Source organism: Pseudoliparis swirei, chromosome 19 (assembly GCF_029220125.1).
Source record: "Pseudoliparis swirei isolate HS2019 ecotype Mariana Trench chromosome 19, NWPU_hadal_v1, whole genome shotgun sequence".
Lineage (NCBI taxonomy): Eukaryota > Metazoa > Chordata > Actinopteri > Perciformes > Liparidae > Pseudoliparis > Pseudoliparis swirei.
In genome coordinates this window covers 22,133,234-22,158,247 of record NC_079406.1, presented here as the reverse complement: position 1 = coordinate 22,158,247, position 25,014 = coordinate 22,133,234, and the positions used below count along the sequence as shown (strand labels likewise).

At 44.3% G+C, this 25,014-nt stretch overlaps 1 protein-coding gene across 1 annotated transcript in view; it reads left to right on the top strand.

The window, feature by feature from the left end:
* The first annotated feature begins 8,964 nt into the window (after positions 1–8,964).
* The window catches only part of slit3 (slit homolog 3 (Drosophila)), a 226,894-nt gene continuing 210,844 nt past the window's right edge, over positions 8,965–25,014 (top strand). Inside the window, exons 1-2 of the mRNA XM_056438887.1 lie at positions 8,965–9,510; positions 23,826–23,897. Of these exons, the coding sequence (XP_056294862.1) occupies positions 9,332–9,510; positions 23,826–23,897 (251 nt within the window). The 5' untranslated portion in view covers positions 8,965–9,331. The remainder of the gene's footprint in view (positions 9,511–23,825; positions 23,898–25,014) is intronic.

Genomic DNA, 25,014 nt, shown 5'->3' with positions numbered 1-25,014 from the left:
TGTGTGTGTTTAGCAGGTTTTACTCGCAATTGAGGCAACCACACAAATATTTTACTTGGATATTTGCCACAAAGAAACAACCTTTAAATATCTCTCTTCCTCACTTTCTCGTTTCTTTCTCCCTCACACTCTAAACCATCTGCTGAACTACATTTAAAGATAGACGATCGATGCAACGCTCAAAAAGGTTAACGCAACTGCCAAAAAGACAAAGCAATAACTTGGATTTCAGTCGTTGGGCAACTTTCTGTGTCAATATTCATGCCGACATGATGAAGTGAATGACAGAAACATCCAGAGGGGACTTTTCAAATAGTTAGTACTCAAGTTTTAAACTAGTCGCCCACACACACACACACACACACACACACATACACACACACACAACCACGGGTCAGCTGTGCAGATGTGCTGCTGCTCAATCAGTAGTTTAATCACAGAGGTTAGAGTTTAATGAGTTATTATTACTGAACCCTAAATCACACAAACACACGGCCGAACCGCCATTAATACACAACGGACTCAAGACCTGCAGCCAGGAATGAATGGCTTCACAGAGTGATGCTGCGTGGCTTTCGGAATTGTTTCCAGGTTTTAAAATTCCATGGGTTTGAGGAGATGGACAGGGGGGGTGGGGGGGGGGGGTGGAGGGGGGGATGTTAAAGGGTCATTCCACACAAATTACAAATGGCATATGCAAGTATTTTTCATTTTGTAGATATCACGGTTTTCAGATATTCATGTCTGCCACCACCCCAATACTGTATGTGTGTGTGTGTGTGTGTGTGTGTGTGTGGGGGGGTGATTGGAATTTTCGTCCACAGCAAGATCTAAAGATTGTCCTGAGTAACTGAGAAAGAAGGAAAAGAAGAAAGACAGGAAAGGAGAAAGAAAGATCTTTCCATGTGCATTTTTGTTTCTCGCGTCACACTGTAAAAGATGATTTCAGTGGGATTTCTGTCTGTATTTTTGAGGGAGTGAAACACACTATAAGAGTATCACTAACTGAGCCTGTCCACAGCCATTTGGATCTGCCTTGGCAAAATCAGCCTTCGAGCACACCACCAGGCTGTCGGTTTGGTGTGTGTGTGTGTGTGTGTGTGTGTGTGTGTGTGTGTGTGTGTCAGTGTGATATTCTCGTAAATTAGACCATCAATCAAACAAAGGAAGCAGCAAGAGAGAAAAAAAATCCTTGCATTGAAACAAAGGCGGTGAAGCAACATGTGGCATTATTTAACTGCCCATTCGGAGACGCAAGTCTGTGTGTGTGTGTGTGTGATTGTTTGTACTCTTACTATGCTTGAGAAAGCGCTGTTCAGGCTATTATTTAACGCTGATTGTAGACGTTCAGAGGGCAGGGGTTTATTACAGACCTGAGGACTTTTTTAACCCGTCATCCTGATGCAAGGGTCCATTTATGATGCAGCGTGCCCGACACATGCTCTGGATTTTCGCATTCATTGTCAATTTGCAAGAACAGGTCTCTGGCAACTACCGGTGTGTTGGACCACGGTGAGACGAGCTGGACTTCAGGATGGATTTGCAACAGTTGAAAGATGCGTGGACTATAATGAGTGTTTAAGTAAGGACTTAGGTCTGCAGAGTAAGACGAGATGGAGGATAAAGTTAAGGATGTACTGGTCAAGATTTCCCCCCTAAAAATACTTCAAATGTGGGGTCCGTTGTCATTACACATCAGCATAATTATGTGTGTGTGAATGTGTGTGTTCAAAGCGACATGGGGATGTTATGATAGCCCCCTTTAAAACGTTTGGCTTTCTCTTCTCCCCACTCTGTCTCTGTCTGTCTCCCTCACACACACACCACACACACACACTCACAGATACACACACACACACTCGCACACACACCGAGGAAGTGTGTACACAGCGTATGGGGAGATAATAGCTTTGCAGGGGCCGTAGTAGAGCGAAGCCAAAGAGCTGTCTGGCTAAAGGATCCATTAAACCACACACACACACACACACACACACACACACACACACACACACACACACACACACACCTACACACACACACACACACACATATGAGAACATACTTCATCACTGACATAGAAAAACACAAAATTAGGCAAACAGACACCTACACTAATACCAGTATAAAGCCTCAAGAACACACACACATAGTCGCCAGCGGACGCACACAGCTGTTTAATGAGAACCATTAATGTGCCATCAGATATCAGACCTTTATGAGGCTCAGTGTGAAAGTCCAAACTTTCCACCAATTATTCTCTGATCTGTTCATTGTTGGGATGGAGGGAGAAAGAAGAGACATGGCGGAGGAGGAGGAGGAGGCACAGAGAGAAGATCAGAGGAGAGGAAGAGGGAGAAGAGAGGCAGGAACTAAGAAGGAGGAAGACGAGACAAAGGCCTCCGAAGACACAGAAGACTGCAACAGATGAAAAGATAAGATCTGTGTGGAGCAATGAGGAGACGATAACTGAATTATATTATTCCCTCATGTTTTTAGACGTTGTTTTCTACTGTTTGAGGCGCTTCTGCAATAGTTTCCTGGCCCTCGACAGCAGAAAACAGCCCCACCAGCTGTTTATCTATAACTCCTAACATTCGCATTGCAGTGGATGCAAACAAGAAGTAATTAACATTTTCTTTTCTGCAGATTCTCGGTGAATTTGGTTCAAACTTGCTCAACCTTTGGATCGGAACACGGCTAATCAACCCGGCTGAGTTCACGACTTTCTGCAAGCTCCAGAGTGCCGCAAAAACATCTGTTTCTTTGCGAGTCTACAGTTAGGAAATCGTCGCCATCGTGGTTGAAGAGATAAGTCTGCAACATCAATTGTAGTTCTACGTCAACATAAACGGAGCACATCAAATCCTACTTTGGCTGGAATATGTCTTTGTCTCATGCAGAGCGACTTGGTCAAGAGAGAGGAAATTCTGTGTGACAGCGTGATATTAATGCATGCCTTGTTGCCTCGGTGTGTGTGTGTGTGTGTGTGTGTGTGTGTGTGGACTGTGAAGCTGTTACTCCGGTCACGAGCCCGGTCCTGCGCCACAGAATGATGCTAATTAGTTATAGCGCAGCTCATAAAAATAAAAAAAAACAGACTCTGGGACAAGAGAGAGAGAGAGAGAGAGAGAGGGAGGGAGAGAGAGAGAGGGAGGGAGAGAGAGAGAGACGGGATAACGGGAAGGAAGAGAGATATAAAAGGAGAATGTGCCGATGAGAGGCAGAATGACAGGAAGAGAAAGAAAGGGAGTTTGAGGGAATAAAATGCAGAGTTGACAAGGGCACCCGAGGGATGGCAAGAGAACGAGTACGGGAAGAGAGAAATAGAGAAATAGAGTGGAAGAGTGGCAGTATTTATGTGGTGCGAGAAGTTCGGCATCAGCCAACTCGGTCCACTTCTCAAATGCACAATGTCTCATTTCAAAAAAGCGTTTTGGCTGTTTTGTGTTTTTCTGCTTAATTCACAATAAATACGGTGCAGACTCCGGGAGAAAAAGCTGGGGACAGGGTCGTGAATCAAAAGGTCCGGCGCACGATTTTAAACCCTGGACCTCAAAAGTTAACAACGTGCATCTTCCCCCAATGAGCCCAAACAAAGCTGTCAGAGAGCGGTTTCATTCACTCTTTTATTTTGAGTGTTTCAATGTGTTGTTTTGCGGCGGTGGCGTCTTTTTTCAATATCTGTTTGCCCAAACTCATTGCTTTTAAGAGACGGGGCTTTTCCAACTGACCACTTCTTTTCTCGTCTTCTAACCTCAAAGAAGGAATTGTTTGTCACTGTTCTATTTTCTCTGTTTTAGCCAATTTGCAAATCTTGTTTTGAAATCACACAAACATATAAAAATGACATGAATACATAATTGTTTTGTTGAAATTTTGAGATTAGACTTCCTGGTGAGGGAAAACTGCATGGACCCACAGAACCAGCATGTACTGACAGCATGTACTAACCCTAACCCAGACTCCCACAGTAAAAATATGATTATTAAAAGATGGAGGTCCATGTCAATGCCCTAGGCAGCCCGCTGCTACATTTTGTAAGCTCTAAAAACTAAATTAGTTCATGTCATATCAAAAATTAATCCTTAACCTTACTAAGCACGAAGCTGTTTTTAGGCCTCGGCTCCAAAAAGTGCATACCCAAACTAAAAAGTATGTATCTCTGCAACCACTAGGGCTATTTTAATCATTTTTATATTTTTACCTTTTTTAAAATGTTTTATTTTGTTCAGATCTGTACATATCAGTCTATATGTTACTGGGTCATAGTAAATGAAGACGGCACACAGAAAAAATATAAAAATGTCAGGTCCGAATTGAAAAAAAGCCCTTCCAGGATGATTATATGTTTGGAATGAGGAAGTTGAAAGGTTTAAAACTCTCACAAATCATATTAAAATATGTTAACATTCTCCCTGCAAAGTTTGACTTTGAAAAAGTGAAGCAGAATAAAGTTACAGAGGTGTTAGTAGTACAGATAATTTAGGCGAGGTCTCAAAAATGGACAATCAAATTTGAAAAGTCGAGGTGATGAATTATGATTATTTAGCTCTATTCGTATGTGGATAGAGTCATATGTGGTGGGAGTCAACAGGAAGTGAGCCGAGGTATCCTTCTTCATACATCCACATGTGTCACACAAAGAGAATTTCTGATGCACACACACACGTCTGTAGGACATTGATGTTCTGGTTACGAGTGAACCACAACGAAAGAGAACAGGACAAGGGCAACACAGTCAGTGCGTTTACATGATGGTATAATTCTAATCTTGCTTTAGTCGGACTATGCTATCTTTTGGGGGATCTGCTGTTATCCCAATATACATAGCAGTGAGTAATTCGAATCATTGGCTGAAAGCATGTCATATCCGATACGATAGGTGGCGCTGTTTTCATTACAACTCGTGGTGATGCAGCCATTTCCGCTTGACCACTTCACCACTACCAACAACAACAACATCAACAACATCAACATTTCGAGAAAGATGGCGAACAGAGAGCAAGGCGAAGCTACATCCCTCTACTATTCTTGCATGATGTTAATAGTGACATTATTGTCTTTTTCGACTCTTTCGACTTCCGGGTCACGACATGGGAGGAGGGGGGAGGAGGGCGGCGGGATCTCAAGCATGCACAAAGACGCAAAGTCCAGTTCCTAATCCAATTCACCGTTACATGCCGCGATAGTCGAATTATCAACCGGATCGGATCAAGTTATCCAGGGGTGTTAATCGGATCGTAGTCGGACCGCACATAGTCAAACAAAGGTGTTTACATGAAACGGATAATTCGATTTCAGTCCGACTAAACCAGTTATTCGAATGCATGTCAACACGGTCACTGAGCACGTCGTTGTTAATGTGCTGGAACTCACATCAATCTGACTTCTATGGCTCTGGTGTTTTTTTCTCTACAATGTCTTCCTCTTCAGTTTGTTTTACTGTTTCCTTCCCACTGTATCTTTACAGATTATTTACAATAGGTATGCTGTGTCTCTTCTGTATTCATCGTGGGGATCACATGGAAACAAAGAAAAACACCAGATGTTTCCACAAAAGCATTATTGCTTTCTGTTGTATAAATTTGGATGTGCTCTCCTGTCCTCCGAGTCATTTTTTTTTTTGCTCACGCTCATGAAATTCTTTTGACTTTTCAACTTGGAGTTCGAGGCTGTTTGGTTGACTCACAGGATCATGACCTCTGAATATACGCCTTCCTGTATGTGACACGATCCTATTGCATCGTTTAGCTGCTCAGAACCCGACATGAATATAGGGTTCGGGGTCACTTCCAGGGACCAAATTGAGCGTATGTGAAATTAATTACCAAGCATGTTGCCATAAGTGTAACTGTATGTGTAACCAGGGAGATCTCATCAAGTGCAGACAGGAGAGACACGTGTCATTTCTACACTTGAAAACTGTGAATTTAGACCAATTATCCCAGCAATAATGTACCTCTTTGTCTCTAAATCAGGTAAAACAACAGAATAATAAAGAACCCAAGTGAGCCTTTTCTGTAAAAATAAAACAACTTTTTACGAGATTATACAATGTGTTGTTTACCTCTCTGCTAATTCTATTTTTAAAGGCCTGTGAGTTTGGCCGTGTGAGTCTTTCACAGGCGAGCTCGCCAACCGTCAAGCTTACGGCAACACAACAATAGTTGTTTGAAATACTGTGGCAGCTAACATGCACGATGAACACGAGCATCAAGTCTTTAAGTTTACAACATAAAACTATTATAATACTCAACTATTTGAGTTGACACCCTTAATTAAACTAAGCATTAACTCGATGTTGCCAAGGCGATTGTTGGATGTTTCACGTTTGCTTCAGTCTGACGTTAACTTTGTGAGCCGGGGACTCTTTTAACATCTTACTCGTGTTAACATGTTCTTCAGTCAGTGATATTTAAATGTAAATATAGATAAATAAAAGAGAGAGAGAAAGTGAGAGAGAGAGTTACATATATATTGACATTGGGTCACCTATAGACACAAGTTAAGTTAAGTTGCTAAATCTGTTCTTGTTCCTTTGTTGGTGCGCGTGTCACATATATTACTTACAGGCTTGTATCTTTAGATCTGACAAACCCAGTTGTTCTTCGCCAGAAGTGACGTGTTTGTCTGTGTTTTGTCAGCATTAAAATGTATTGATGTAATTGTATTTTTGGCACCAATATGTCCTGGACAGATGTTGAATGCTCTGCAGCCGACCGTGTTGTTGCCACTCAGCACTATCTATCTCTTCCCAAATGCTAATGTTGTTTTGGGATGTGTTTATCTGGGTTCTGTCTTACTGCTGTCTGTGATAACAACTTGATCTAAGAAAATGGGTTCCCTCCAAAGAGAGGCCAGGCTTACTGTCTCTGACAGGCTGCTCGCTCCTGTCCTCCCCGGGCATGACCAGCGGGTGTGTGTGTGTGTGTGTGTGGGGGGGGGGGGACCTCAGGGCAGACCCAGGGAACCCCAGGAGGGATTTAATTCCCCTGCAGGAGCTGGAGTTAGTGTCTGTGAAAGAGATCCGAGCTGCTCTGCTGCAGCCACGGATCAAACACACGACTAATAGTTTCAAAGCAGATGTTCTCCTGTGGAAATTGGAGAGTGCATTTCCAAAAGAGCTCACACTTGTCTCTGAAGCTGTTTCAATGGATGAGACACACGAGCTCATGTGTACTTGTTGTCTGTGCGTTTGACAAACAAACACCTACTTTACGATGTTCCCTTGAATAACAGAGGGCAGATGGCTCAGTCTCTTAAAACATGCACTTAGATGATCCCTTGTTTAGATGCACAAAAGAAAAAAGAAAGCTCTAACCTGATGTAGCGACACCTGATTAGTGATGCTTTCCCCTCCTCAGAAACTGCACTAATGTCCACTGACCAACAACAACTGATACTAGAAGATGGGCAACTCTCAGGTATGAATATGCCTCATTTGACTCACCATGAATCAAGCTGCACCTGACATTGTAGTACATGCAGGCTTTAAAAAAGTTGTTCTGAACGTTTTGGAGAATGTATCTCAAACATCACAATACATTTGTTTTCAGGGGTATCGACTGCAGATTTGATGACATATAAAACCGGCCCGCGGTCTGGCGGGGGTTTCAACTGACAGGTGAACTGATGTTTTAATCAGCTTTGAATCAGTCCCAGAATGAGACACACAATTACTGTTTACTGCAATTATTATTTATGAACTTTCCACTGTTCATTATCGACCAAAAACACGGCTTTGAAAAACAAGGACACAAATATATTTTGCAGGAAAATCCCCCAAATGAATTGGACTAATTTGGAGGACACTGATTTTAATGACAAGTGAACATATTTCATCCAGCTTCAAGACCACGAGTTAACGATTAGCCCCTGAACGTGTTCCGGTCTCCCGGTAGAGGGCAGCAGAGGGACGCCCACTCCTCAGAGCGCGGACCCGCACTGGAAGAAAGTCTCTTCTCACTTCCCAGAGCCGCACTGAACAGATGTGAGTGGAAACCAGTGTCAGTGAACTTAAACAGAGCTCATTACCGAATAACCTGAAACTCACATCCAAGTGTATGTCAAACACGTGGGAGTGGTCCTGTCATCTTATCATCGCCTCACATCTTTACTTGTATCAATGCAACTCGATCAATTAATTGAATCCAAGTTTTTATGTCACCTTGAACTTTGTGATATTTCCCAACATAATAGAAGATAAATAACATTGATTGATCGATCAGCCCTGCGTGAATCAATAAAGTCGACACACAGACTCCCCGAGGATGATGCTCTGGAGTATTTGACGAGATGGCTCATAAAAAGACACACATGGCTCCAAACCAACTGTACGGTCACAAAGTAAATCGTTAAGATGACGTATGGGCCACGGTGAGAGAGGATGAGTTGCTGGGAAATGAGCTCAAATATGCGGCGCGCCGTCTGCTGCCACGCACGGAGAGCTCGGAGTGTTTCAAAGTGTTTCACGCGGGGATGATGAAGGGGAAGTTTGTAAAGCCTCCTCTCTGTGTGGGGTGACATCAACCTGCAAGAGGAGAGAGAGAGAGAGAGAGAGAGAGAAAGAGAGAGAGAGAGAATTTTGGGGGGAAACCTAAGTACACATCTGTGTACCTCTCTCATTCTCGCAATACCAGGCGCAAGGCTATATCAGTCTGTGCCTCTGCTCTCTCAACTTATTCTTCTTCATCTACCCCCCCCCTCACACACGCACACATACACACACACACACACACACACACACACACACACACACACTGATTAGGCTGCAACTCTCACTTAAAAAAAAAAAAAATCCCTGGCAGCGGAGGGATGTTCCCTGGAAGGAGGTTACACCCCAGCTGAACATTTTCACCTTGGAAAGTTGAGGAGTCAGGCTGATAACTTGTTCCCGGAGAGTTTGTGAATGGGCTGCGTTCTGAGGAGGGGAGACTTTCTTTTTTACGCATCGAGCGTTGAGTGACGCGTTTGTAAGATGTTTTAAAAAAGGGGGGAAAGTTTTTCTTTGCACAGTGTCACAGACAGATCCTCACTTTTCCTGACCCTTTTTTTCTTCTTCAATGGCAACGCAGCGATTCAAGGAGCTTGTGACTGATCGAGTCTCTTGAGAGAAACTTTGGTGAACTTCTGCAACAAGCGATTGATTCCGGCTCCCATCACTTCTTCTTTTTCCCTTTTTCTTTACACTTCTACCACACAGTCGAACGACCTCTCTTAGCCCCTTTTTTTCTTCTTCTTCACGGATCAATACTTCTACAACGTCTACTTCCCACCCGCGGATTTTCAATTAACTTTTAACTTGGGTTTGGAAGTATTTTCAGTGGATATCATGCCGGAGAAGCGGGCTCCGCTCGGCCGGCTCTGGGCTCTGGTTTTGGCGCTGCTGCTGTGCGCCGCCTCGGTGACTGGATGCCCGCACAAGTGCAGCTGCTCCGGATCGCATGTGGACTGCCAGGGTCTCGGCTTGAAGACCGTGCCGAAAGGAATACCGAGGAACGCCGACCGCCTGTAAGTGGGCTTTCATAACAGTTTACGCACATCTCCTCGTCTGTCTGTCTGTCTGTCTGTCATCGACTTTCTCACATATATGTTCGCGTACCCCGTGGCCTTGAGGTGCGCGTTCCTTCCTTGGCTTTTACGCGTGAACCCGAAAGAGCAGCGCTTGTGTGACACGAGAGCCCAGTGGCGCCTCCATGACAGATGAACGCGCTTTTGAAGGACTCAGATCAGAGGAGATGGAGCTCGAGCTTCACACTTTTAAAAAACGCCATTCATTAGACAATTTAAACTTCAGCTTTGTTCACAAAATGAAAAAGCTGTGTTTTTTTAAACACATATTGTGCCATTTTCTTTCTGAAGAAGTGTGGCGTTGTATCCAAGTTCCACGTGAACCGTAATGGATTTAAACTCTGAACCTTTCAGTGATCATGATAAGGAAAACAAATCAATTATATTTCCGGAGTAATATTCATTTATGGTTTCATTTTGCATGTCTTACCGCTTAATTTCTATCAGTTTATATCAGTTGATAACGATTAACAGTCCTTGCCATGAATTAGAAAATGGGCTAAACATCCCTACAACAGTTTATAAAGTTAATAAAGGTGTCATTTCAAACTTTTAGAGGCATGTTATCCTGATAAGGCTGATACATTGGAAAAATAACCCATTATTTCTATTGGGCTCCCAATATACTGATCCAAAACAAGGGGTCTAGCTTTTGGGGACTTGTTTCAAGTACTGCGTACCTCATGGCTAAAAGAATACACGAGACTGCAATCCCTGTGGTTGTACACATAATAGATGCTGCACATGATACTACCTTAAAGTTCACCAGTGACCCCAGTGAAAGGACAACAGTGCTGAAGCAGCTTTAGAGCGAGTCATGAAGTTTTTAAACGGCTCAAAATGAAAGGTGAGAGCTCCCGAAAGCTTGTTTTATAATCTCCCACACTCCTCTGCACTGAAGTCTTTTCATGTTCCTTAATTTGGCCGTGGATCGTCTTGCGGTTTGTGTGAAATCCTAAACGGTGACTTTTCTCTTGAAGAATTACTTTCTTCGTTTGTTTTTTTTTCTGTTGGGGGGGGGGGGGGAAATCTGGTGACAGTTAGTTTGAAATGATATTCATTCCCGAGGCAGAGACGGGACCCCTGACAGCCGCTGCTGCCACCTTGAGCCTGATCTTGACACGTATACGACACCCCCCGCAGCCACACACACGCATTCACAAACACACACACACACACACCTAGTGGCGTTAAGGTATGGAAGTGATTATGCACGATAACGGAGCAGCCAAAAGCCCCGCGGGGGATCAACAACAGGCCTCACCCTGAGACAACAAACACAATCAGAAGGCCGCTCGGGGACGTGGGGGGTCGTGTTGGTCGATGCGTGTTTGGCACCAATGGACGAGGAACGTCTGATTAGCGTAGGCCTACGTCCGTGCGCTCCTGACTTATTGCCCCTGTTTGTTGGAGATATGTTTGTGTATTTGTGTCGGCTCGTGTGATTGTGTGTGCGGGATACGAGCGAGTGTGAACAACGAGGCCCACGCCGCTCCCGTCCCACAGGACGCCCGTGACCTCCCAGGACCTGTTGGCTTTTACACAGCAATCCCCCCCAAGACATTTACACCCAAGGAAAATAAATAATTAGAGCGGGCTGTGATGGGGAGGGGGGATAAGGGGTCCCCCTGCCTCGCGCTGGGGTCCCTGGGGTGGAATATTTGCTCCCCCCCCCCCCACACCTCCCTCCACTTTTGCTCCAGAAACTATGTGTTTATGTTTCCCTGATTTATCCAGGTCAGTGTTTCAGCTGTGACTTTGGCCAAGAGTTGCTCATTCCTTCCCTCCCTCCTTCTCTCCCTCTCTGCCCGCCTTCATCTTTCTCTCTCTGTGTCAGATGTATTTGAGGGAGTCTGAGATGGGAAACATTAAAATGGATGAGATTTCAGTTCGAAAGGTTACGGCAGATGGAGAAACCTTTCAGGAAAGAGAGATGAGCATTATTGCCGCGAGCAGGGATTTGGCTTTGACAACGCGGATGAGGTCCACGTGGACAACAGATTCTGTATAACAAAAAAAGTGCCAAGTTTGTGAAGTTATGAGTAAAAATGCTCATTTGCGTCCAAGTGAGGAGCCGGCCATGCTTGAATATCTCCTTAACTTCTCAGTGGTAATACTGAATATCAACATGATCATTGATTTTGTCCCCGTTTCACCTTTTTATTTTATTAAAACGTCACTTATTTAATGTATTTGTATGTAGAGCCAGAGGGAGAGACGTTTGTTGTTTCAAAACCTAAACTCATCATTTGGTTAGTTGTGAATGGAAAGCATTTCTTTTTTATGTCAATCATGACTGGAAAACAGGTCAAGACAACCACATTTTTTGTAGCTTTTAGAAAGTAAAACTTCATCTTTCCCTTTAAAAATCCTGATGGTGGTCCGCCCTACATTTATTTTTTACGATTTAGTTGTTCGGTCTCATGGTGAAGTATTGCTTTTCTTTATAGACGCACCGTTTTGCAGAAATGTTCAGTTACAAAAGGATAAACTCAGAGAGAGGAGGGGCGGGGCGGGGGGGGGGGGATACCGTATTCTCCACCAATGGTAGTCTCACCACACCAGAGTACAAGACCACAAGCCATGTGGCGTTTGAGAAAAGGACATGACTCTCGCCTTATCTCGAGTGGAAAATCTTTTTTCGGCTACCATATACTGCTCCGCTCGCTTTATCGCGCTCGCTCCAGCCACATGTCCCGAATAAAAAGCTCTCTCGAGAGTCGGTGGAGGTTACTGAAAACAAATGTAGAAAAGAACACGAGTTAAGTCACTTGAAGATATACTGATATACTATAACAATGAAAAAGTACACAATAGAGACTTTTACTTTGAAGGCACAGCTTAGAAAGGCCAAATGAAAAATCGTTAGACAACCACCAGTGTGGTCCTTTAGTGTTAGTCCCCACTTACGTACTCTCTTTATTACACTGAGTTCCTTTAAATCCGGTTCAATTTCCCGCACGGCGCTAAGTGAAGAAGTCAGAGCCAGAGTCCACCTGTCAAAACTACGTAATGAAGCTCTTTTAAAGCCCCCCGTTTTATCCACTTTTGTAAAGAGAGCATTTGGAAAGGTTAACGAGAAAAAAACAGTGGTGGCCTCAACTTCACTTCACGCACACACACACACACGCACACACACACACACACACACACACACACACACACACACACACACACACACACACACACACACACACACACACACACACTCGCGGGCCGCCTCGCAGATTACCTCGGGCCAGTCAATTCTGTAATGTCCTCCTCGGGAAGCCACTTGAGACCTCATTTGCATCTAATTTGAGTGGAGGGTTTCGGGGGAGGCTTAACAGGCTTAACGAGGCTGGGTAAAATGGATTGGAAAACACGGATGGCTTTTCTCTCCGGGGTCCAATTCACACCTGCCCAACACACACACACACACAAACCTACACACACACACACACCCAAGAGAGTTGATTTCTAGAGCTGCAAATTCCAAACTGTTGCCCCAAGTGCCGTGAAACGAGGGGAAATCGATGGCTGTAAACTCTCACGGGTCCCTGCGATTGGTTGAGCTGCGACCAGGACATGTTTTAAGTGTTATATGTATGATCACATATGTTTTTCTGTGCGTCAAATGTATATGTCGAGGTGCGTTTTTTTTGCAGTTGAGTGAGTTCACTGCTGGAAGCTGCCGGAGCCAACTCAACACTAACTAATTCTGATCTGAACGGCCTATTTTTCTTTTCCCTCTCTAACGGCACTTTGAGGACGTTTTGGCAAGTTTCTTTTATGAGAAACACCTTCTCTACTTTCTTTAGCCTCGTCTGGCACGAGAGAAAGGTCTTTCTTTATTTATTTCTTTCCCTGCCCAGCTCTTCATCCTCACATTAGCTTTGTTTCTCTTTCCGACTTCTCTCGTACTTTCCCATCCCTCGGCGTTCCTCGGCGCTCCTTTGTGTTCTTATTCCCACCTTCTCTCTTGGCTCATCTCCTTCTCCCTCGCCTCCTCCTTACCTCTCCTCACCAGTCTCTCAACACACACACACACACACGCACACACACACATACAGTTTTCACAACTCCCATTTCCCTTCAGCGTGCCAGCCAACCACGGAGCGCACACTAAGATCCTGCCACTGTGTATGTGTGTGTGTGTTTCTGTGCATTACATTACATTACATGTCATTTACCAGACACTTTTATCCAAAGCGACTTACAATAAGTGCATTTCAACCTAGAGTCTAAACTCAGAACAACAAGAATACAGAAAGTAACATTTCCTCAACATAGTCGAACTACAAAAGTACCATAAGTAAGTGCTATTTAAATGCCACTGAAGTGCTAATCTGTGTTTTAATCCAGATATAGTCGGAAAAGGTGTGTTTTCAGTCTCCGGCGGAAGATGTACATAGAGTGGGCACACACACACACACACACACACACACACACACACACACACACACACACACACACACACACACACACACACACACACACACACACACACACACACACACACACACACACACACACGTTCCAGCCTCTGCTTCTGGCTCTTCTCACAGCTTGGTGTTGATTGGTCAATGGATGCTGTAGCCACCACACCCTCAGCTGTGAAACAGCATTTTCTTTGAGTGTGTGTGTGTGTTTTGTTACTTTGGTGCTCACCTGTCCATGATCCCTTCTCCTGATTTCCATCCATCTGATTGGATCAAGAGCAATCTGTTTCACTGGACCGTGGTGGTGTTCACTGCTGTTCAACTCCCTCACTGCAAACAACCAAGAAGTCCGATGAGTCCGAGACGCATTGCCGTGACTCTCTGCTCACCGGGCTGAGTCGGGTCTTTGCCAACTTTTGTGGAAACCAGGGAGCTAATTACCGACGTATTTTGTTGGTGCAGCATTTCTGTATATGTGCGCTGCTTTGAGGGCGACCTAAGTCAGCACACATGCATTAAAGCCATCGCTCAGCGAGGACTGTTCTTTACTGTTCGGTTATGACGGTGATGTAATACATCTGAGGAGCAGCCGAGGGTTATTGCTCCAGCAGACGAGTCTAAACTAAGAAGCAAAAGCCACAATGAGCTTGCTGTTCTCAAACGGCCTCTTAATGTCACGCCTATCATCTGCGGCCATCCCGTGGTAACCATTTTGTGCCCTTCCAACTATGTTTGATTCAGTTATGGGATGCCAAATGGCACAAGTGAGGGCAACCAATATGTAGTCTGCAGTTCTAGGTCAGTGGGCGATATGCTCCTCCCCAAGTTTCTCCAGCATGTGGGGGGAGTTGACCTTTTAAAAAAATATATAAATAATGACTCTCAGGATGCCAAAGAGGCAGCAGGCTGGCACTGACGCCGGGCACTGCCCTTCTGGGGGAAAAAGAGCTAGCTGGCAGTATTAAAACACTGTGTATACATACACACACAGGTGCACACACTCACTGGCATAAGTACAAGGAAATACATGCAAACAAATGAATGCACACTTGCATTAATGTCTGCATGATTGTGCTGCACTTGCGGGGACACTCAGTGACATAGTGCATTCCTCAGCCCTTACCCCAACCTTCTTCACAACTATGCCAAACCCCAAAAACCCAACCTTATTCTAAACGCATCCCTCAAAGGAAAAGTACAGCGCGTTACAACTTGAGTCCTAGTTTTGTGTATTGCACTGGTTCCCCTCGCATGCTGAGATCTGGGGACTACAAGTCAGCGGACCCGACAGGTTGTAAACAAGTCGACAGCGGACAACATTATCGAAACCATTTCATTTGGAGGATCACTTAAAATCCTTCCGTACTGAAAGTATGGTTTGTCAACGCAGGTCTCTTAACTGTGATGGATGTTCACCGCGAATAATTTGGGGCGATTACTTCACACTTTGCCGTCATTTTCTCTTCAAAGTACGTTTTGCGAACCCGGGGGTTGCGTTGGAATCTCTATGATCGTCTGACGGCTTGAGGTCTTGCCTTTTCTTTTGACTTGGAGTGTAATGTGATGTAATTACAGATAAGAATGATGATTTGATGGCCAAAACTACTAAAATAAGATCCAGGTTGTATGAAACCATAATTGTCTTTTTAACCCTCAAACCACCCTTTGAAGTAGTGAACGCCAGCCAAAAGAATATCGTCATTCTCAAGGTCGTTAGAAGGGGTCCTTGACAAAGATGGGGCGAGAACAAAGACACCGGCATTCTCGCATGAAAGAGGTGCATTTATGTTCCAAATGAAGACACATACACATGCATGGGAGGAGAATTGGGGAAGAGGAATGTACGTCGTCTTCAGCCAGGCACACACTTACACACAAACACACACGTCGCACACACTCATCATGAGGCAACGGGCACACGCGCAGTACGCTGACACGCTTTCACCGGATTGAACTTGCAATCGGTTGTAGTTGGAAACTTTGACACATAAGAGACAGAGAAATAGAAACACACACATAGAAACAAACCAACGTCACGAATGACCCCCTGAGGTTTTCAGCGTGTGTGTGTGTGTGTGAGAATGAGTGAGTGAGTGAGTGCGTGCTATGCGCTTGGAGTCATTTGATGTTAACAAGCTATGCCACTGTTTTGTTAGGCCACCGTCACCAAAGCAACACATTATAACCCTTCTGCAGGGACTTTCTTCTCTGCTCGGTGGGTGTTTCTGTGTGTACCCCTTCACTTCAAGTGTGTGTGTGTGTGTGTGTGTGTGTGTTTATTTGTGTGCCTGAAGTAAGTGTGTACACTCTGAGAGTGTGACTTGCGCCACACTTTTCTCTTTTCGGTCCGATCTTGATCCAAGCCCAAAGTGACGGACCTGTTTATGTTACATCTGGAAGCTGATGGAAAAGCTGCTCGCTGCACTTTGCATGCGTGCGTTTCTCTCTCTCTCTTTCTCTCTCTCTCCCTCTTCGTGTCTATCATTCCCTTTCCCTCGTTCAACCTCCCGCATTCCCTTTAAGCTCTGTTCTTATTTTTGTCTTTCTGACCTGGCCTCTGTTGAGGAAGCATCAGTCCTTGTTCTCGTCAAGCGCTCTCTCAGCGGCCAAGTTACCCCCCCCCCCCCTCCCCCACCGTTTACTTACATTACAACAGTAGTAAATCTAGACAAAAGCAATGCAGCCCAATAAACTCCGGCAGAGAAAGAGAGCAAACCAAATACAGCGCGGGGTTTATACCCCTCTGGGCTCGTGACTCCAAAGAAAAGGACGCTCGCAGGCGACTCCCTGATGCGGTCAAGTCTGCGTGGTCAACAGTGACACCAAACCTTTTTCTTTTCTTTTCGATGACAAGGCATCAAGACTGGGAGAGGGAGAGAAGCTAATTGTGATAGACAGCAATACAAAGCACTGGAGGATGGCATGAAAAAGGGGAGACACAGAAGGGAGACGCAATACTCGATGCAACCCCGATTATCAGCGAGTAATTAAAAAGGACGGAGACGGACAGGAGGAGTGATGGAGGAGTGATGGAGGGGTGATGGAGGGGTGATGGAGGAGTGCAGACGGGACGGAGGGAGTTGTGTTGCGCATCATTCCGACTGGATTCCCCTTTATGGAATGAAATGAGTCTCCTTCAGTCTGCTGAAGGGAAAGTTTTTAACTGAGTAATGGCTCCATTATCATTAGTATGTCAGCTGATCTTCCTCTCTCTCTCTCTCGCTCTCTCTCTCTCTTCTTTAGAGGAAAGAAATTCAGCCACATTTTGTTTACTTTCTCCGTCATCATTCTAGACCTGGCAAATGTCAAGAATGAGCAAAGTAGCCTATTTATACAAACAGAAAAGAAAAGAAAAAACAATTGTGACAAATATGCGGTGAGGAACTCTGGCCGGAATTTTTTTTTCTTCAAATGTCAAGTGTCAGAATGTGTCCGAGAAGCTTGCATTGCCTACACGAGAAACAATGCCCAACAGTGGGATCAGCGTGGACGCATCACGCAAACCTTTGTCTTCTGCACAGCGGCGTGAGCTGATACTTTGCTTGTGCTGTGTGATTTCCACTGTGGCTGAATTTGATGGCCGCCTGTGACGTTGCTACGATGACTTGTGGTCGGCTGCCAGGTTTGAGTCATTCGGTCGCTTTTTAATTTAAAATCATATACTTACTGGCAATGTTGAGTTGGATGTTATTATTCATCGTGTGTACAACCACACAGCGGAGGGGTTGAAGTGAAGGCTGTGACGGTTTTAAAGGCAGTGCCACGGGCGAGTTTGAGAAAGTATTATGTATTCATGTTCGGATGGAAAACTTAATGTTAATGGATACTGAGTCAACGTAATGCTGATGTGAGCCTTTAATTGACCTGCCGTGTGTGTGTGTGTGTTCGTATAAGGTCATGGTGTCCTCAAAGGTAGGTCTTGAATGAGTGTGTCTGAATCGGTTGTTCAGAAGCCTTCAGCGGTGTGTGTTGTGTGTGATGTGAATGCCCAAAACCTCCAAGTGGTGATTGCCGTGCATCCCAGAGAGTTCACCTCCCCTTAGTGTCACTGTGACAGAGAGTCATAACGGCAGTAAACGGTCACACGGGAGACCACATTTTCCACATAACCGCCAAATGTTCCCAAACTTGTAGATTCCGGTAAACTCCTGTCGACGATACACGGTTTGCAAACGGAGACAAGGACTGAATGCTTTCCACGGTTACGTCTTTTACTTTTCTAATTTTGTTGTTTTTATAATAGAGAACTTGTTCTACTTGACCCAGTCTGCTCCTTCTCAAATACACACGTTTTTCATAAGTCTCATACTGAAACATGTTAACTCTATTCATTTAGAATGGATTATTTATTTTATTTTATAAGTTTTACTCTAAAATGAGAGTGTACGGGTAAGTTAAAATGGATAAAAGAAAAAACTTTCCTATCGATACATATATATATATATATTATAATATATATATATATATATATTATAATATATATATTATTATATATATATATATATTATAATGGATATATATATATTATAATAAATATATATATATACTGTATATACATTTTCTTTTATTTATTGTCAATATAGGCACTATTTTGCATTATTTATATCTGTATATCTATATATATATAATGCACAATATTGCTAGATCATAAGGTAGAGAACGTAGGCTAGTCAATGAACATGTAAACTAAGTTAAAGCTTAGCTTAACTAAACCTTTCAATAAACAGCATGGTAAACAATTATCTGTAACACACTCACTGTCAGCTCCCCAAATGCCTCTGTTGAATCATTCTCTGTAGGAGCTCCTCCTCTTGTGATTCTGTGAGCAGTCTGAAGCTCTCACAACATCGTGAACAACTGTCTGTTACTGTTGGGCGGACTGTGTTTATAATTATACTCTTATGGGAAATTAATCTTTCACTTTGTTTCCTTCCTAGCAGACCATGCAATTAATTAAAGTAGTCTACACTTTTGTGAACCTAGTGTCCTTATTGGTGCACAGGTTCAATGTTGACATTACTTTTGGTCTCGCTCTTGTTGATGGTATCTCATCTCTTCCGAGTTTGTAGCCTCAATCCCTGACTTTGTTGCGCAATTTCACAATTGCTTCCGGGGAAAACTCCAAAAGCCAATGCCTCGTCTTTAACCTTTATTGGAATCGGTTTAGCTTGCTTGATTTGCACCTACATGCAAAGTGAGTGCAGAACAGTTAGTTTAATTTGATTTAATTTGAGCCATTATCGTTTTCTTTATTGCTGCATGTGATGTTTTTGTGACGCTCTGACTGGTTTGGCGTCTGACCTTTATTCTCCTTCAATGAAGCGAGGTTACAATTAGTGATTACATCAAAAAAGTCTAGGCAGGTGTTGTCAAATGTCATATCGCGGCGTTTCAAGTCGATGGATTGCAGCTGCAATGACGGGTAATCTCGAAGCAGCTTGACGCCTGCCCTCTGCTGCTGGTGGCATGCACACTGGAGAGATCAGAGGAAAAGGAAGAAGGCAATTAGCGTTCCTTTTTCGCGTAACTGTTTAGATTTCTGGAGAGAAATTGAGCATACCTATCTTCAAGAGAGGAAGAAGGAAATAGAACAAGAAAGGAGGAATGAGAAAGTGAATCGGTGCGAGAGCCTCGTGGAAAATAACAGGAGATTAGCGACAGGAAGCGAGCGCATTCGGAAACCAAGCGTCGGACGCAGAAACAACAAAGGATGAAAGGGAAAGGATGGAGTGATGGAGAGATAAGGGCCGAGAGAGTGAGAGACAAAGTGGAAACGAGGAAACGTGCCGCTGTCGGAGACGGTTCGACGGAGACGGAGCGCCGAGAGGGAAATGTTCGCAGCAGTTCATGGTGACTCCTCGCCGTGGTCCCAGAGAGAGAGAGAGCAAGAGGTCAAAGGTCAAGAAAACAGAAAACACGACGGATTGGAATCGGCAGAGCACAGCGGACCGGACAAAAACCAGACGTTTGACACATTTCAACTCGCGTCTTCACTTCATATTTCATGGTTTACCTCGGAGGCAGGTCAGTCCAACTCTTCATCCCACTCTGGGGAGTCTTCGTCACGTGATCTGTCATCCGCTTAAGATTCCTTTCTCATAGTTGTTTCTCAGTCTCTGGGGTGAAGCCACTAATAAAGCTGTGCCGTAAGTGAATCAGGCCTCCACACACCAGACGTGTGTGTGTGTGTGTGTGTGTGTGTGTGTCTACAGTCAACCAGTATCATGGCCCAAAGGAGCCAGACTGTAAGGTTCACTGGTTTCACTGGTCTGGGGTGAGATGTGCTGGGGAGCTGCCTTTTGTGCCTGGGCTGTATGGAACATTAATTTTCAGAACACATGCTGTTTGTATTCTGGTATTATCACATTGTCGTAAACACACACACACACACACACACACACACACACACACACACACACACACACACACACACACACACACACACACACACACACACACACACACACACACACACACACACACACACACACACACACACACACACACACACACACACACACACACACACACCTCTGCCTGTAATGGAAATAAACAGCGGTTCAAGCTTTTGTGCTAAAGCCTCTTGTTAGTTGTCTGACTGCCAGCTGGTCAGTTAAATCTAAAGCTCGGCTTTACTGCCGGGCGGGGGTGGACTTCCATACTTCAGCGGACCAGGTGCATAAAAATGGCCGCCTCACTAGCTCGAAGTCATTCGGATCCTACGTCGCCATTTTTATTGGCTGAGAGCAAAAATGTAGTCGACAGCAGAATGACGTTGTTTTGAAGCATAGCGGCGGCCCGCTGTGTCTCGGCTCTTTTCGAACAACTTTTCCTGAATTCCTCTGTGAAACAAAGACCTTGATTTATGAGATTACAGAAATGCATAACTCTAAGCACAACACTGGATGTACTAACTCCTATGTTAAGGTTTATTCAAGCACAGCGCCTACACTGCTCTTTCATTACTGCCGATTGCCGTCGGGTGCTTGATTTCCACGTCGCCATCGTGGGTTCGCTCACCAGGCTTGTGGCTACGCATCCAAACATAATCAAGCAGGTGTTAAGGTCAGCCATGATAACCTGATTAATCTGCCTCCACCGCCAACTCCAACCACTCGGGATTTTAATATTTCTTTAATTACTCTTGTGTGTTTGTGTGTGTGCTAAGTAGGGAGAATTAGTTCACCCGTCAGAATTCTGAAACTCCACGGATCGATGGTAACTGCTCACTCTTCATTGTTTTTGCATAACCATTAATGACGAATAGATAGGTGAGCCCACCCGGTTTTCAGAAATAATACCGATCCACAACCTTTTACATCGGCACAATGGCAACAGCAAAGTGTTGTAATATCCACCTGGACCTCGATCCCCTCTTTGTTTGAGCCCAGAGTGGTTCCCCTGGTGAGAGCACACGTTTCCACTGTGACCAGGGGAAAGATGGAGATAAGGATGGAGAGATTAGGGCAAAAGGCGGAGGTAAACAACAAAAAAACGAGTGGGAAAATGTAGCCGACTGTAAAAGAGGGAGAGATTGAGATAAAAGAGGAGAGATACGGGGGAGGCAGGAGGGAGGCAAAGAAAAAGTGTTTAGTCGACTGTGAAAGATAAGACATGAGAGATTTAAAGAGGGGGAGATATTATAAACGGGGGAGATTAGAGAGACAAATAAAAAGTGGAGGGTAACGCTGACTGTGGAGGACTGACCGGGTACCATTAAACAGCGTTGACTATGGGGAAGGGAAGAAAGAAACAAAGTGAAAGAAAGTGAAATGATGAAGACAGATGGCAGAGGGGTAAAACAGGGAGGAGAACTTTGATAGATGTAAAGCGTCTTTGAGTACTATGAAAAGCGCTATAGAAATTGTATGTATTATTATCATTATTAGATGTGGAACAGAAGCATTGGGATCGGACGCTGCCCCACAGTCACTCAGAGGTGAAACAGACAGTTTCTTTCATCGTGGAAGCAGCTCGTCCCTCGAGTTGAAAATGACAAATCAATGCTGTATTGAATTTTTTCACCACGTCCACAAAGGCTAATCAAGCTGCTTGGCTTTCCAAGGAACTGGCAACCACACACACACACACTCACACACACTGAGGGCCTGTGACAAGGTCCAGCAGCATGGAGTTGGGGAAGTGTCTCTCTGTCCAGAGGGCTGGCAGGACGGACGAGGCTCAGAATCATCATGAGTGTCCTCTACTTCCAAATGCTTAGAACACTTGATGATGATGAGGATTCGTCTATGATTACAAAGAATGCAACATTACAATAACGACAACATCATTTTGGTCAGTTTATTGACACATTGCAAAACTACTTTTACAAAACTTCGGCCCTGACAGGTAGTCTGACTCGTCGGTGGCGGATTCCTCTTTCACACTCTCCCCCTTCCTCTCTCTCCACAGCAGCACAACAAATGGGAGAACGACTCTGTAACATGTTAGCGAGAAGTTATTTACACAAATAGAAAACATGGGGCAATGATAACAAAAATGTGGCACGATTGCAAAAATAAGTCTATTTAAAGTCCTTTCAGCTCTTTTCAGTCTCCACCAACCCGTGCAGGACGTATCTGTCTCCACTCTGATCACCAGCTAGTCAGAAACACACGTCTGTCCGTCTATCAATGTTTCACTGGGCAGTTTGGGCTGAAAACTTCTCTCATCCCAAGAATCCTCAATTCTTGACTGGGAGCTCATTCAGCGAACGTCTCTGATGTTGCATATTATTTATAATGGTCTGCGCTGCAGTGGCTGGGGATCTCTGCTCAGCAGTCATTTCACGTGTCCTCCCATAGCAAGTTGGAACTTTTCATGGCCCCCAAGACCTTTCAAGGACCCCAGCTGGACTCCTGGACCCCATTTTAAGCGTTGGCTTTGACCCGGACCACAGGAGCCCTCCTCCCCGTGTCAGGCCGGGGGTATGGCTCTTATTAGTGGTCCTTGCCATGGCAGCTTGGAGAAGCCTTTTGAAACCTAATATGGTCTTAAATCAGATTTATAAATGTTTTGGTGTATTATGAAAAACACACATGGCAAAACCAGACTCTGTTTATGTGTACGTGTGAGTGTGTGCGTCTGTGAGCGAGTAAAGCTTACAAAGCGAGGGAAAGAGAGTCGTGTGCATGTGTGTGTGTGTGTGTTTGTGAAATTGGAAAGAAAATTGTGTGTGTTGTTTGTCTGCACTCGCGTGTGTGTTTTTTTCTTCCCTTGCCCTAATTCCTCCAGTACGACAGCGTTTCAATAAACAGCAAACCCGTATAAATGGAACCAGTCTACACACACACACTCAGGCAGTCAGTTCACATTGCAGTGTGCATACATTGTGCACCCGTAGTTAAAACAGATTGAATGACAGCCAGGAAACACGATAAGCTTTTAAACTCTGATGATGGAAAGAGAAAATAATTTCATCCCACTTCTTTTTCTCTTTTTTTTTCTTTTTCTTCTTCTTCGCTGGAAAACGTCGAAAGAAGTCAGAGCGGCGGCAGCGCTAAGTGTGTGTGGAGAAGTGTGAGTGTGTGCGCGGAAGTCTCCTGGTGCCGGTCCGGTAGGAGTGTTTGTGTGCTTTGGTTTGTGTTTATTTGTGTGTTTGTGTGTGTGTGTGTGTGTGTGTGGGCCGTTCTCACGCTCTGTCCCACGGACACATTCACAGAGACACACCAACGCACACACACACTCCGTCGTTCCTCACTGACGTTCATTTGCTCTTCATTATAAAAATCCGACATGCTTTGAGGATACGTCGTGCCGTATTAAGTTCAGACTGTTTATGAAACTCAATGTCATTACCGATCATATTTGTGACCTGCGTTTGTCTCTCTGCAGGGATCTGAACAGAAACAACATCACCAGAGTCACCAAAGTGGACTTCTCTGGCCTCAAGAACCTCAGGATCCTGTAAGTCTGTCTCCGTCTTTGTTCCTGTTCACTGCTGCTGAACCGACTGTTGTGGCGCCAGGTTGTTTCAAATTACATTCAGCGTTTCGCTCTTTCTTTTTGGTTCCGTAATGTTTATTTGTTACTGGGTTCACGTCCAGTGAATACAGGCCTCGTGCAAAACAAATGTTGTCTCCTCAACTTCTCTTTGTTTGTTTGTCTGAGGGAGTTGGAGAACATCCCGAGAACAAGGACATTTGCCAATGTGACAAATTCTCTGAAATCGCGACTCCGGAGAAAATCTCTTGGTTTGATTTTGTTTTCGCGTGAACATGAGCTCACTTTTAACTTTTGACTTTTAACTTTTAACGAGGTGCTTCACAACACTGAACGTGTCGGGCTGCTGTGGGATTAAAGACATGTCGGTAATCTTTGATCAAATAACCGTTGCACTGAGAGAACGTGCTTTTACTCAATATTTGAAGGCTTCAAAGAGCTTGACGCTCGAGTCTTTCATCCCCCATGGCGTGACGAGGAGATGTCGGGGCATACAAAGCGTGTGACGTTGCATCTCATCGCCAACAGCGAGTGGTGCTTTCTTTTAACCATGTAGAGGACGCTTCTCCCCTCAGTCACACGTCAGCATATGACACACCTCAACACACAGAAAATGCTCCTATGAGATGCTATCAAACGACCCATTTAGTCATTTAAATATGACGTTTTTTTATGTGTATTCTTCCGGGTATCCCGCAGGTATATTATGGACTCTTTCTTTTTCCTCATTGTGACTCTGCATTTGTTTCTTTACAAGGAATCCCATTAACAGAAAAGAGAAACTGCCATGCTGGAGCAATTAAGCAAGTGCTATATTTACCTAATAGGCCTCTATATGGCTATAGGGGGAACACGACTCTATAAAATAAAGTTTCCCAGCCTAATTAGGGATTTCAGAGCAGCGGAGAATGCACGTGTCTTATCCAAGGGGTTGAATTGCCTAATTACTGCATATTTATGAGGTTAAATAATATAGTAACTAGAACGGGCACTCGGTAGAGCGCATACCTTCGCATATCACAAGATTGGGCATTGGATTATGAACATTTTGGCATTAGTTGCATGCCAATTGGATAGAAAT